Below are 14,162 nucleotides of genomic sequence, written 5' to 3'. Positions count from 1 at the left end.
GTTAATCAGACAATTCATATGGAGATTAAATTATAGTACAGAGAAATAGCTCAAGTGAAGAGTAGGTAAAATTAGATTATCTTTCTCTTTACATTTTCTTACCTATTTTCTTCTAATCTTACTTCTTTTTTCTCACCATTTTTCTCCATTGCTTTTTAGTTCATTCTTTTTTTTTCTTACCATAATTTAGAATTGAATCATTTTAAATCAAATATCAGTGTATTTACATTTTTCTTCTTCCCCAATATATTTAGACACTAAAGCTTGATTGTAACATTTTTATCTGAGTATAACCACAGATCTTGGCATTTGGTGGGAAAAAAGAAAAGATAAAAGACTCCCTAATCATGGGGAAGCCATGGTAAAGGGTATTTGATTAGCATGAATGATAGTGAAGCACTTTTGGGAAATAAGTAATTTTGCTAACTACTTTTATAACTAGTATTGTGTCAGAGATGGCTGAGTAAGTAAATGAATAAATGAGAGACCTTTGAATTTCTTCAAGATAAAGCTTTAATGAAATAGTGTTCTGAAATGCATTCCAGGAAACCACATCTATTTGAAAACAAATTGTATTTTCTTGTAGAATTTACTTTATATTGGGAGAGTATGTTTTTACTAAAAGAACCAAATAAACTCAATTGTATTGTATATGATTTCTATTTAGAAAAAAATATAGTTGAAAGTTCTGGAAAATAGGAATTTCCTAAATCTGGTGCTATTTTTTTTAAATCATCTTTTCTTTATTTCCTCTCGTCTCACCTTGAAAGGAAAAGAGGAGTAAATCAAGGTATGGTAGAAAGAAGGAAGGAAAAGCAGTGCTTTTGTTCTGCTATCTCTTATCTCTTGGAGTATTTTAAGAATGGAAGAATGACAGATGATGGCAGGTACAGATACACTTTGTATATAGCCAGAACTGGAAAGATGGAAACATGGTGTTGAGGGAGTTTCTGTCTGTTGGCTTTTATATTCTCTGTGAAATTGGAGATGAGGTTATCCTCTGAGAGTTAGGAGCAAAGAGATGAGATTGGAAACTTGAGGAAGTTGTGAAAGTATGGAAAATTTACAGAGGGGTAAAGCAAAGGGAAAGGAAGGATTGCTGGTTAGCATTGAGAACCCAGCCAGGTTTGAAACCATGAATTCTTATTGGGTTTAAGTATTAGCTTAGTCATATAGCTGTACTAGAAATTGTTTCTCTGGTCAATAATGTTATCCCTTTTTATTAAATGCAGTTTTTTTCCTTTGGAAACTAAATGTGACTGAATGATTCTTTAATAGAATCCCTAAGTTATCAGAGTACTTCAGTTGATAACTTCTATGAGTTGCTTAGCTGAAATATATAACACTTACTCATTATATTAGCCTTCATAAGTGTTGCTTCAGTGAGGTAACAGATCACCAGCAAACACTTAAATGCTGTATGTTTTGTTTTTTGTTTTACCTATACACAGGGGATTTTTTTCTGAAGAAAGCCATGTTATCTTGTGTTAGCAGGATTATGCAAACAAGTTGCTCAGTGACAGTTTGGCTCAATGGGAGAAGCCATGCAATAATACTGCATCCATTGCATAAGTAAGAGCTAGCTTACAATAAGACTGAAGTGTATAACTTTGTAGAGCTAATAATATTCTGTGTAACTAAACACTGTTTGTTGTCTTTGAGTTGAAATATATTGAAAAATTATTGAGATGTGTCCTGGATCTAACTTGAAGTTTTTACTTTCTCATTGAAAAAAAGGCCCATCTTTTACTTAAAAAATTTATAAATCAATGTGAAAGCATTAACTGGGGCATCATACTATTTATCAATTAGGAACACTTTTGTACAATTGTGAAGTCATTTGAATTATGGAGATTTGATTAGGATTTGATTTAAGCTGCAGTTCTTTAAATGAAAAGAAATGATTTTGCTAAACTTAACAAATAAATAATCCTTTGTCTCAGTATAAATATTTCCCTAAACACCAATTAAATTGGAGCCTATTTAAATGATCAGCTATAACATGCAAAAAAGAATTGAAAGAGGACTCTCCTGCCCTACCCACTATGCTTTCATGCACATAAAGGAAGACATAGAGGCTGAACTAGATGTACTTCTCGATTGTTGAGGCTGCAGTCTTTCTGGACTGGTTGTATAATACTTCCTTCCAGGATAGGTAATAGGTTACTTCTTTTTAATTTATTTTCTTTTTTATCTCTTTAAAAAAATTATTTGGTGAAGATGGAGAAGAAAGTTTAAATCTTTCAGTAAGGAGTGAATTTTAAGAAGTATGACAAATGCATTTAATTGGTGAAGGAATGATGAATGAAAATATGAATTAAAATAAATATGTGAATGGTAATTTCTCATTCAGATGTGAAAAATTAAGTAAATGAGTACATTTGGAGCATTACCTGAAATATATAGTGGTCTTCAGCCTGTGCATTGATGATATCAACTTGATACCTTTCTGCTGGCTTCTCAAAAAATTTCTCCTCTAATATATGATGAAAAACTCAGTGCAGGGAGGATATGGTAAAACTAGCTACCCTTAAGAATTAGTGAAATAATTGTTTTCCTACCTTTTTTCTCTTTGTGACAGTTCTTTTCCTTTTTTTTAAAGATTTTATTTATTTGAGAGAGCACACAAGTTGGGGGGAGGGGCAGAAGGAGAGGGAGATGCAGACTCCCTGTCTTTGTGACAATTCTTAGCTTTATGACCCATCTCTAGAGGATTGTGGATTCCAACCTAATTTCCCTACACTATCCAGCAGTCCTCTGTTGGGCTGCCTTTTTCTATTGCCTAGGCTTTTATGCTCAAGAAATCTCAACAAAACAATTTTACAGTTAATCTTGTGTATAATTAATCATCTTATGCATGCAAACCAAGTAATAATGACTTTAGGATTGTTTAGTAGTTCTGTTGATCACTTCCTTTTGTTTTCTGCATCCAGATAGTATCTGTCACATTCACAGCACTGTTCCTTGTCCTACAGTCCATTATCCTCTATTCCAAATTGACTTTTGGTGCCATCTATATTTTCAGTATAGCATTTATCACCTTTAACTTTTAGATCCTAACCATTTCTGCCCTCAAATGGACCCAGTCATCCATCTGTCTATCCATCATTCATCGCGTATGATGAACAAGACAAAATCCTTGCCTTCAAGGGGCCTATAGTCTAGAAGAGTAGTCAGACATGATAGCTTCAGTACATTGTGGTCATTGCTGGGAGAGGGCTCAAGTCCAGACGGCTTTGCAGGGGGTAATATAAGAGGAACACCAAACCTAGTCTTGAGGAATTTGAGTTCTTGAGGAAAGGGAAAGCTAAGTTGAAGACTGAAGAAGTTGTAGAAACTAAGCAAGAAGGAGGGTGGAGAAGGCATGTTTTGGGCACCAAAGTCAACATTTGAAAATAACTATGAGAGAAAAGTTTGTTTAAACACTGATTGGAAAAGCAAACAGAAAGAAAGAGATGGGTTACTCTGGTGTCTAAAGGGCTCCTTTTCCTTGTCTGGTTCTGAGATAGCAGGATTTTCAAGTCAGACTTCAGATTGGAATCCTTACTTGTGGGGCCTTTCCTAATCATCTTATTTAGAATAGGTGGCCTTCACATCCATTCTCTTGTCTCCTTTGTCACTTTAGTTTTCTCTAAATATTTATTATCATAGGACGTACTTTATATTTTACTTGTATATTTGTTCATTGCTCATCCCTCTTCTGATTGTAAATTTAATGTGAAGAGGGATTTTTTTTTTACTGTTTTATTTTCACTACTAACATCTGAAACAGAGTCTATCAGAAAGTAGATGCTCTGTAAATTTTTGTTGAGGAAGTAAATTTCAGTTCCTATTTATTACTTGGTTATTGAACTTTTGGCAACTTACTTAACCATTCAAAGCCTTGGTTTTCTCATTGGTTCTTATTGTCCTAGGAATAACATCTACCTAATGAGGAATACATGAGACAATTTGTGTAAAATAGACAACATAATAAGGTTCTGTAGCTCTGTGTAAAATCTTTGTAGACCAGATGTAGTTTGGAATTCAGAATTGTTCCCATTTTAGAAAGGTAATAAGGAGCATATATTATACATTACATAATAACATTTAACATGTGGTGAGCAGCCCATAACCTAATAGTAACCTTTCTGCAGCAACTTGTACAAATATTCACACTTAAATGGGATAAGTGAAAATTCTGTAGCAGCTTCACATCCATTCAGGACAAACTTTGCCTCTAAAAGAGTTCAAGTCAGGTTTTTGCAGTCAAATTATAGAATAACTCTCATTTTTCAGAGGTTTGTGGATATGGAACATGGATATGTGATTGTGGACCTGTGCCTGACACACAGTAGGTGTTCTATAAATGTCCCCTTTCCCTTTTTCTCTATCACATAGTTTCTAAACATATCTGGGAGAATGGGTCTCTACAAAGGCAGGAATCTCTACAAATGTTTCTGTTTTGTTCATTAATATATCTCAAGTGCTCAGAGCACCGTCTGTGACAAAATTGGTGCTCAATAAATATTATTGATTAAATAAAGGAAATATCACGTTTATGAAATAAAGTTGACTGTGTTAATATTTATTAAATATCTAAAGCAGAAAAATCCAATTTTAATTGTTACCATAAAGAAGACTGCATAACAGATTTTTGTTGATGTATGATTATAAAAATTTTCTGTAATCTTATACATGTCTTCTCTCTCTCTTTTTTTTTTTTTTTACTTTGTTCATTTAACAAATGTTGGTACTTTTCATAATAAAAGGAGAGCAAAGGATCATTTATTCCAGAAATATTTACTGAGAACCTATCCTGTACCAAGCACTATTACGGCTTATAGATTCAATAGTAAAATAAGATCAATCTTGTCTCTTTCCTTTGAGAACTTTGAGTTACTCTGCAATTCCTTAGCTGCCGGTGAACGATTATGTCTAAGATCTTTTCACCTGTTACTACCTCAAACCCTCATATGTGGGACACATCTAAAGTCATCAAGTACTCCACAGAAAATGTTTAAAATAGTACAGTATTTTAGTGGAGGAAAATTATTAGGTTTGGGGAGAATATTAGCATTTGAAAGTATTAATGTTCTCTTCTCCATTCAGAGCATATTTTTTTTCTTAATGTACTTCCAAGACTCTGAGCTTAAATCTGTTAACATCTTTAGTTAGCTATGTAAATAATCTTTAAAAGTATGCTTATCATAATGAAAATTGGGTGTAAAAAGCATTTTTAAGTCCTGTGATACATATTATTTTGAGATTTTCTTTTTCTTAGACTGACGCAGATGAGTTCCCTTTAGTATAGTGGAGCTGAGTTAAACTTGCCTTGAGATTTAAACCTTAGGATACTTGTAGTTGTTTTACATGCACTAAACTTGCTTTGATATTTGGTTAGGTCTATGTTATGCGACAACTAAAATCTTGGGATGCAATGCATATTAATTAATCTTTAGCTACAACATACTTGTGAACAGTTTTGGAATTTCTTTGTGCACCTAAGAATACTGTAAAATTGTTCTCGCCCTCTCATTTTAGTTTCAGCATGTGCTCTGTTCTTAATCCATGGTTGTTATGGGCTTTGCCTTACTTCTCTGTAGTTGTGATAAAAAACACCAAGGACATTCTCATGGCCAACTCTCCTTAGACAGGAAAGAGGTTAAAGGAATAGTCTGTGAGAATGAAGCAATAACCTTTAACAGGATAAGCTATCATTTGACACTGAGAAAACAATCCTACTATTCTTATAAATAAAAAATTAGAGATATTACATGAAGTTCTTCCTTGAAATTTGCATTGTAACACACTCTTTTGTTCACAGCATAAACAAATGTAAAAATTACTATGAAGTACTCGGAGTTACCAAAGATGCTGGTGATGAAGATTTGAAAAAAGCTTATAGAAAGCTTGCTTTGAAGTTTCATCCAGACAAAAACCATGCACCTGGAGCAACAGATGCTTTTAAAAGTAAAGTAAACCTTTTAAAGCAATTTTCCTAAGCTCTTTTTTGAATCCTACTTTACAGTGTTTTAGAATATTAAGTTCTGCTTTTAGACTGGTGCATTTAGAAGCCAGCATAAGCAAGATCCTCAAAATCCTTTAAAACTGTACTATTAATTTGTTATAAAATGCAGTGTGGCTTCACAAAAGCAAAATGCCAGTTTTGGCAAAGTCCTAAGCAACTTTTCTAGATAATCGTGCATGCTTTCTAGTTTACCACATGCTAGTAGTGTGGTGATTACACATGAGCTTCTTGTGTATTGCCATCTGCTTCCAAAGGGAACTAAAACAAAATATTGCAAGGTTTTTTGTTTTTTTTTGTTTTTGTTTTTGTTTTTTTTTTAGCTTTTGCAAGTTTTTAGGATAGAGACTGTCTAGAATTGGGAAATTTGGATTGTCTGCCCAGTGTTCTTGTATTTCTGTTAACTGGCCAATTTTTGCATTTATTTATATGTGGTTCTAACAAATGTGATTTTTTTTTTCTTTTTAAGAATTAGTTTCTTTGGGTACCTGGCTGGCTTAGTCAGTGGAACATGTAGCTCTTGATCTCAGGTCGTGAATTTGAGCTCCATGTTGAGCATGAGCTTACTTAAAAAAAAAGAATTAGTTTTTTTCCTTTAGCCTACTATTCATTTTTCTTCATTTTATTAATATAATTTCGAGGTTTTTGTCTCTGCCAATTTAGTAAATAAATGTCAGAGAGTTGATTTTATAATTTTGTATTTTGTCACATACAATTTCTTCATAATAGCTAACTTCTAATTTGCAGGAAAATGCTTATATTTGTGATTGTTCCTTCTTTTGAATTTGGCATTTATAGAGCCAACATACAATATTTGCAGTGAAGTGCTGGGGTCTTGGAATAACAGAAAGGAAATGCTAATTTTTAAAATGCTCCTGGGTGCCCAGGTGGGTCAGTTGGTTAAACATCTGACTTTTGATTTCTGCTCAGGTCATGGTCTCAGGGTCTTGAGATGTAGCCCTGCATCTAACTCCACCCTGGGTGTGAAACGTGCTTAAGATTCTTTCTCTCTCCCTCTGCCCTTCCCCACAATTCACATCATTTCTCTTTTTCTGAAAAAATAAATAAATAAATAAATAGATAGATAGATAGATAGATAGATAGATAGATAGATAGAATAAAATGCTCCTAAAAGATAGATGGTTTCATTGGTCTTTCACAAAATGCTATTAAAATTGTTTCTAAAACAGTTTTATTTCTTGAAGGAAGTTGCCAAATAAAATATATTCTGGCAATTATTAATATGTTTCAATAAAAGCAACTGCCAAAGTGGTGCTGGTGAAAGTATAAAGTATCACTATGACAAGAGCCTTCTCTGTTTGTTACCTTAAAAGTGGCATGTTGAAAGTACAGAAAATATTTCTTTACTCAAAAACACTAACTTTAGCTAGCACATGTTCCCCCCAAAGTTAAAAAAAATTTTTTCACATTATGAATTAAAATCATTTAATTTCAAATTGGTGTTTTTATATAATGAAAAACATTTAGGCAGTGAGTTATTTTCATGTTTGTGATCTGCTAAGTGATTTCAATATTAATTCTCCATTAATGTTAAAAATGTTAAACTGCTTCTTTCTCTCACTTCTGTATTGAAGTCATTTAGCATTATTAGTCTTGGAATAACAGTAAGTGGACCTACCAATATTTTTAGATCCTATGTATTTTGAAGAGGTGAGCAGCATAAATGTCACCCCAGCTAGACTTTCAGAAGAGCTTTACAAAGGTGATTACAGTTTGATGTGGTACATTTCAGAGTCTGATGCTCTACTTTGCAAACTGGAAACAATATTTATCAACATGCTGGAAGGTGGTTCATCTCTAGAGAAGAGGCTCACATTATTCAATACACAGGAGGTTGTTTGTAAATCAGAATGCCAATTTATTAATCCCAAAGAGGATCAGAATAGGGAGTTGGTTGATGAGCCCATTTTTCATTGAGTGGAAACTACATAGAAAACTACGTTGTAATTCACAGATGCTTGGTGAGCAATGGTACTTAATTAGAAAATATTACGGTTAGTGTCATCATTCAGAAATGGCAGGTTTCATTTATTCAGCATGCAGAGTCTTTTCTTTATCTTCTGAATCATTTTATTTCTAACCAACCAATCCTAACTTCTGTTTTTGGGATACCAAGCTGTTTATTTTAAGTAAATACTATAGCTTTTTTTTCTTTTGTATAAAAACTAAGTACAGATTGATTGCTCTGTAACTACTAAAACACTTTTTACATAAGATCGAAACCATTTGCTTTTTATTTCCTCCAAGAATAGAAAAAGAGGAAGTAATTGGTTTAGGGAATTAAATTAGATAGGAAAGATATTTTCACTTGTGTTTTTGTTTTGTTTTGATTTTTAAATAAGCTCAATGCCCAATGTGGAGCTTGAACTCACAATCAAGAGTCACATGAAAAAAAAAATGCTGAGCTAGCCAGGTGCTCTTTCATTTGTGCGTTTTGTAAAGATTTAAAAATAAAAGGTTGCTATCAAGGAGGATAGACTAAATAAACTCTTAAGTTCATATAGCTATTTGTCCTTTACAGTTAAGATTGTAACTCAAGTGTCTTGAAGCAGGGAATATTTTATTTACCTCTAGAGAGTGACTTGTACAATATATATGAACATACTTTTAAAAAATATTTGAATGAAATGGATCCCTTTCCTTCTAGCTGACATGGACGTCTTCAAAATATACTTGGTCTACTTTATCTTCAAAGGCAAATAATTCAAAGTATTTCAGAGACCTTTTGAATGGTACCTGTGCCTATTCACATCAACATGAGAGTAATAACAAGGGGTGTGGATTAGTTGCTTATATGTTTACTTGATAAATAATAATGGGTCAGATAGTTTTACCTATGTTAGGTCTGGTAATTAAATATTCCTAACATCTGGGCTAGTTTTTGTAGAGAAATACAAAAGGAGAATATGAGATATCCTCTTCCTCAAAGAATTTGAGGAGTGTCACACAGAATATTTGGAATAGTAGTATACATAACATTTGACAAGCATTTTATAGCTATTCATTCCTATTTTTTCATTTAATGCTTATTAAAAATCTTTTGAAGTAGTCAGGGGACTAGTGTCATCCTTCCATTCCCCAGTAAGAAAATTAAGACTCAGAGAGATTAGCTGATTTAAGGATCTCCCAGAAGACTGAATATAATTAAATACCAAAACATTGAATACAGATGTTTGAAGAAAAGTCAGAAAGATAAGGTAGATTATAATCAGAGTAATCAGAGAAGGCTTTATGTAATAGGTGAGAATTAAGAGTTTTCTGGACATGAGTATGATTTCCATGACTAGAGAAGAGAGAAAATGGCAGAAATTTGGGTATGAGAAGGAGGGAAGTGATTTAAAAATCAATGAGGAGTTCCACTTTCAGGAAGATGGAATAGATGTACTTTTCCCTATTCCTTGCACAATGTATAAAACTGAATATTGCATATAAAACAAACATGATGGGACACCTGGGTGGTTCAGCGGTTGATTATCTGCCTTCGGCTCAGGGCGTGATCCCAGGATTCGGGATCAAGTCTTACATTGCCTTCTTGTGGGGAGCCTGCTTCTGTCTCTGCCTGTGTCTCTGCCTCTCTCTCTCTCTCATGAATAAATAAATAAAATCTTAAACATGAAAAAAAAAAAACCTTTGAAAGGTGGAAAGAAGAAGGTAGATGAGCTAGGGACCTTGGGACCCAAAGAACTACATGGCAGTAAGTTGCTTTGGTTTTCATTTGCCTTTTATATCTTAGACTAGGTACTGGAAAAGCAGACAACCCAGAAATACCAATAAGCACAGATAAACAATCCCCAAGAAAAGCCTGCTTTCTCTAGCTAAACAACCAGGAAGGGGGCAACCTGGTAAGACAGAAGAATTTTAAGCAATAACCATGCAATACAGCCAAATCCAAGAAAAAACTGTGGTCCTACTGCACCCACATCAGCAAAGGCTGAGTAAAAACCCAGCCTGTTACCTTCTCTGGGCTGTAATAAGATGCCTACCCCTTTTACTGGGGTGTTAAGAGAGATGATCAAGCAGGGAGCTGGTACTTCTGCTTGGCAGTAACAAGGTGCCCCTTTCCCTCCTCATTGGGGTAGTGTCATAAGTGACCTAGTGGAGACTGAGGACTTTAAGCACCATTTAGAGGCAAACAAAGCCATATCCTTGTGTTAGTGAACCTACCAGGGGTGGGGGGAGTAATGAGGCACCCATACCTACTGTTTCTAGCCACAGAGATATGACTGGACACTTGATGGGAGACTAGGAATCTTATCCCCGCTCAGCAGTAATGAGCTCCTCTTTTCAGATGTTATCAGAGGCCAAGGGGGAAACCTGAACTTTTATTCCCATCTGGAAGTAAAAAGGTGGTATTTCCTCTTCCTGTACCAGAATAATGTCAGAGGAGGACAGAAGTTTTAGATAGGTTCAGAGTTTCATAAGATAATATCTCAAATGACCGCATTTCAGTAGAAAATCATCATTACTAAGAACAAGGAAAATCTCAAATTAAATTTAGGAAGTCATAGATATCCACGTGGAGATGACAGAGAAGTTAGAAATGATTAACAAAGATTTTAAAGCATCCATCATAAAAATGCTTCAATGAGCAATTACAAATATACTTTAAATACATTTTGTAAAAGAAGAGTTTCAGCAAAGAAATAGGAAATCTGAGCAAATAAAAGGTATAAAGAATCAAATGGAAATTTTACAACTTAAAAATACAAAAACCAAAATAAAATCAAGCAATAAATGGAATAAACAGCAAAGTGACAGGAAAGAATCAGTGAATTGGAAAATAGAAAAATAGTATCTAATCTGAAAAGCTCCAGGGACAAGTGGGACCTATAACCAAGATTTAACATTTATATCGTTGAGGTCTTAAAAGGAAAGGAAGAAGAGAACTTGGCTGAAAAGGTACTCAAAAATAAATAAATAATGATTGAATACTTCCCATACTTGTCAAAAGATATAAACTTACATAATTCAAGAAGTTGAATGAACCCCAAACAGATAAACCTCCCAAAATTCACACAAAGACACATCATAGTCAAACTTTTGAAAACTAAAGATGAAGAAAATTTTGAAAGAATCAAAAGAGAAATGACACCTTACCTACTGGGGAAAAGCAATTCAAATGACAGTGAATTTCACATCAGAGACCATGCAGGCTGGGAGGCAATGACCCATTTTAAAGAAAAGAACTTTCGCCTAGAATTGTATACCCAGTAAAAACATCCTTCAGGAATGAAGGAGAAATCCAGACATTTTCAGATGAAAGTAAAAAGAGAATTTGTCATTGGCACACATACCCTAAAAGAATAGCTAAAGGAAGTTCTCTAACCAAAATAAAACAATAAAAGAAGAAATCTTGAAATATGAAAAAGGAAGAATATGGTAAGCAAAAAAATGGGTAAATGCAATATATTTTGTTTCTCCTCTTGAATTTCTAAATTGTTTGACATCTGAAGAAAACTTTTAGCATTGTCTGTATGGTTCTAAATGTATGCCAAGAAAATATATAGGACAATTGTGTTATAAATGGGGACGGAGAAAAGAAAGTTAAAAAAGTAAGGGTTTCATGGTATACTTGAACTAGTAAAATGATAACAGCAGTAGGCTGTGATAAGTTGCGTATGTGTAATATAACACCTTGAGCAACTACTAAAAAGTTGTATAAACAGATACACTCAGAAAACACTAAATAAATCAAAATGAAATTCTAAAAAAAATGTTTCACTCACAGGAAGTCAGGATAAAGAACAATAAGCAAAAAATAAAATAGACATAAACCCTAACTTACCAATAACTACATTAAATGTATGTGATCTAAATATGCCAATTAAAAGATTGACAGAATGAATTAAAAAAAAACATGACTATAAGAATTAAAAACATGTTATATATAAGAAACACACCTCTTTAATAACAATACAGACAGGCTGAAGGTAAAGAAATGGAAAAAGATATATCATAAAACTTTAATTAAAAGAAAGCAAGGGGCAGCCCGGGTGGCTCAGCAGTTTAGCGCATCTGTCAGCCCAGGGCCTGATCCTGGAGTCCCACATCGGGCTCCCTGCATAGGGCCTGCTTCTTCCTCTGCCTGTGTCTCTGCCTCTCTCTCTCTCTCTCTCTCTCTCTCTCTGTGTCTCTCATGAATAAATAAATAAATTTTTTTAAAAAATAAAAATAAAAAAAATAAAAGAAAGCAAGAGTGGCTATATTAATATTAGATAAAGTAAATTTAGACTAAAAAAGTCACCAAAGAAGGAATTATAAGAGGATCAATCCTTCAAGGTAACATAACAATATACATGTGTTTGCATTAAAAAACAGATGCAAAATATGTAAATCAAAAACTGATAGAACTGAAGGAGAGATAGACAAATTCATAATTATAGTTGGAAACCTAAGCACCTCTCTGTCAATAATTGATAGAACAGCTTGACAGAAAATCAGGAAGAATATGGAAGAATGAAACATCATCATTACCGAACAAGCTCTAATCAATATTTATAGAACAACAGCAGATTATAAATTCTTTTCAAGTGCTCACAAAACATAGACCCAGATAGAGCATATCCTGGGTCAAAAAATAATAAACCTCTACCAAACTAAAAGTCTGAAGTCATACAGAGTTGGTTCTCTGACCACGATGAAATCAAAGTAAAAATTAATGACAGAAAGATAATTGAAATATGTCTAATCACTTGGAAACTGGATAGCACATTTCTAAATAATATATGGGTCATCAAAAATTTTTTTAATGTTTGCTCTGCAGAGACCTTATGAAGAGGTTGAAAAGACAAGTAACAAGGTGGGAGAGAATATTCACCAAACATATCTGAAAAGGACTAGTATTTAGAATACAAAGGGAACTCCCCAAACTGAAAATTTTAAAAACAGACAATTCAGTTAGAAAATGAGAAAAAAAACCATACCACGTAAGATGACATACAGATGGGAAATAAGCAATTGAAAGATTTTTAACATCATTCATAGCCATTAGAGATAAAGTAAAACCCATGAGATACCACTATGCACCTTTCAAAATGGCTTAAATAAAAAAATAGCAACAACACCAAGTAACCGGCATGGATGTAGAGAAACTGGATCACTCATACATTGTTGATGGGATGTGAAATGACACAGTCACTCTGTAAAACAGTTTGGCAATTTCTCAAAACTATTCAATTACCATACAACTTAGCAATTGTATTCCTGGGTATTTATCCTAGAGGTAAAAATTGATGTTTATGTATAAACTTGTACATGGATGTAAATAGCAGTTTTATTCATAATACCAAAAACTAGAAACAACCCAGATGTTGTTCATTGGGTGGACAGTGAAAGAAACAGTGGTGCATCCATACCATGGAATACTACTCAGCAATAAAAAGGACGGTGAAAGAAACAGTGGTACATCCATACCATGGAATACTACTCAGCAATAAAAAGGAATATTACTCAGCAATAAAAAGGGTGGCCCAGGTTTTAATGCCTGCTTTTGGCCCAGGGCACGATCCTGGAGTTCCAGGATCGTGGGACTCCTGGCATGGAGCCTGCTTCTCCCTCTGCCTGTGTGTCTGCCTCTCTCTCTCTCTCTATCGTGAATAAATAAATAAAATATTTAAAAATAAATAAATAAAAAGGAATGGACTACAGTAGGCCCCCCCCCCCAACACACACACACACCTTATTTTCAGGGAAAATGTTCCAAGACCCACAGTGGCTTCCTGAAACAACAGATAGTACTGAACCCTATATATACTGTTTTTTTTTTTCTTATACGTAAATACCTATGATAAAGGGTGATTTTTAAATTAGGCTCACTAAGATATTAACAATAATTAACAATAAAAAACAATAAAATAACAAAAATAAAAAACAATAATAAAACAATTTAAAAAATTAAAAATAAAATAAAACAATAAAATTAACAATAACAATAATATCACTAAGATATTAACAATAATTAACAAAAAAACAACAATTTTAACAATATACTATAATAAAATTTACATAAAAAGTCTGTCTCTCAAGATACGGTATTGTACTTCATTCACGCTTGTTATGATGATATGGAATGATAAAATGCTAACATGATGAGATGGAGTGAGGTGAATGATTTAGTCACTCTGATGCAGCATTA

At 33.5% G+C, this 14,162-nt stretch overlaps 1 protein-coding gene across 2 annotated transcripts in view; it reads left to right on the top strand.

The window, feature by feature from the left end:
* Positions 1-14,162, top strand: part of DNAJB14 (DnaJ heat shock protein family (Hsp40) member B14) — a 48,017-nt gene that overhangs the window by 17,546 nt on the left and 16,309 nt on the right. The window contains exon 3 of one of the 2 annotated variants that reach the window (XM_025423357.3): positions 5,807-5,952. In XM_025423357.3, the coding sequence (XP_025279142.1) occupies positions 5,807-5,952 (146 nt within the window). Of the gene's footprint in view, positions 1-1,451; positions 1,571-5,806; positions 5,953-14,162 lie in introns of those variants that run through there. The other variant, XM_035709628.2, reaches the window with a different exon arrangement.

Source organism: Canis lupus, chromosome 32, assembly GCF_003254725.2.
Source record: "Canis lupus dingo isolate Sandy chromosome 32, ASM325472v2, whole genome shotgun sequence".
In the NCBI taxonomy this organism is placed as follows: domain Eukaryota; kingdom Metazoa; phylum Chordata; class Mammalia; order Carnivora; family Canidae; genus Canis; species Canis lupus.
This window is presented reverse-complemented; position numbering and strand designations above follow the sequence as displayed.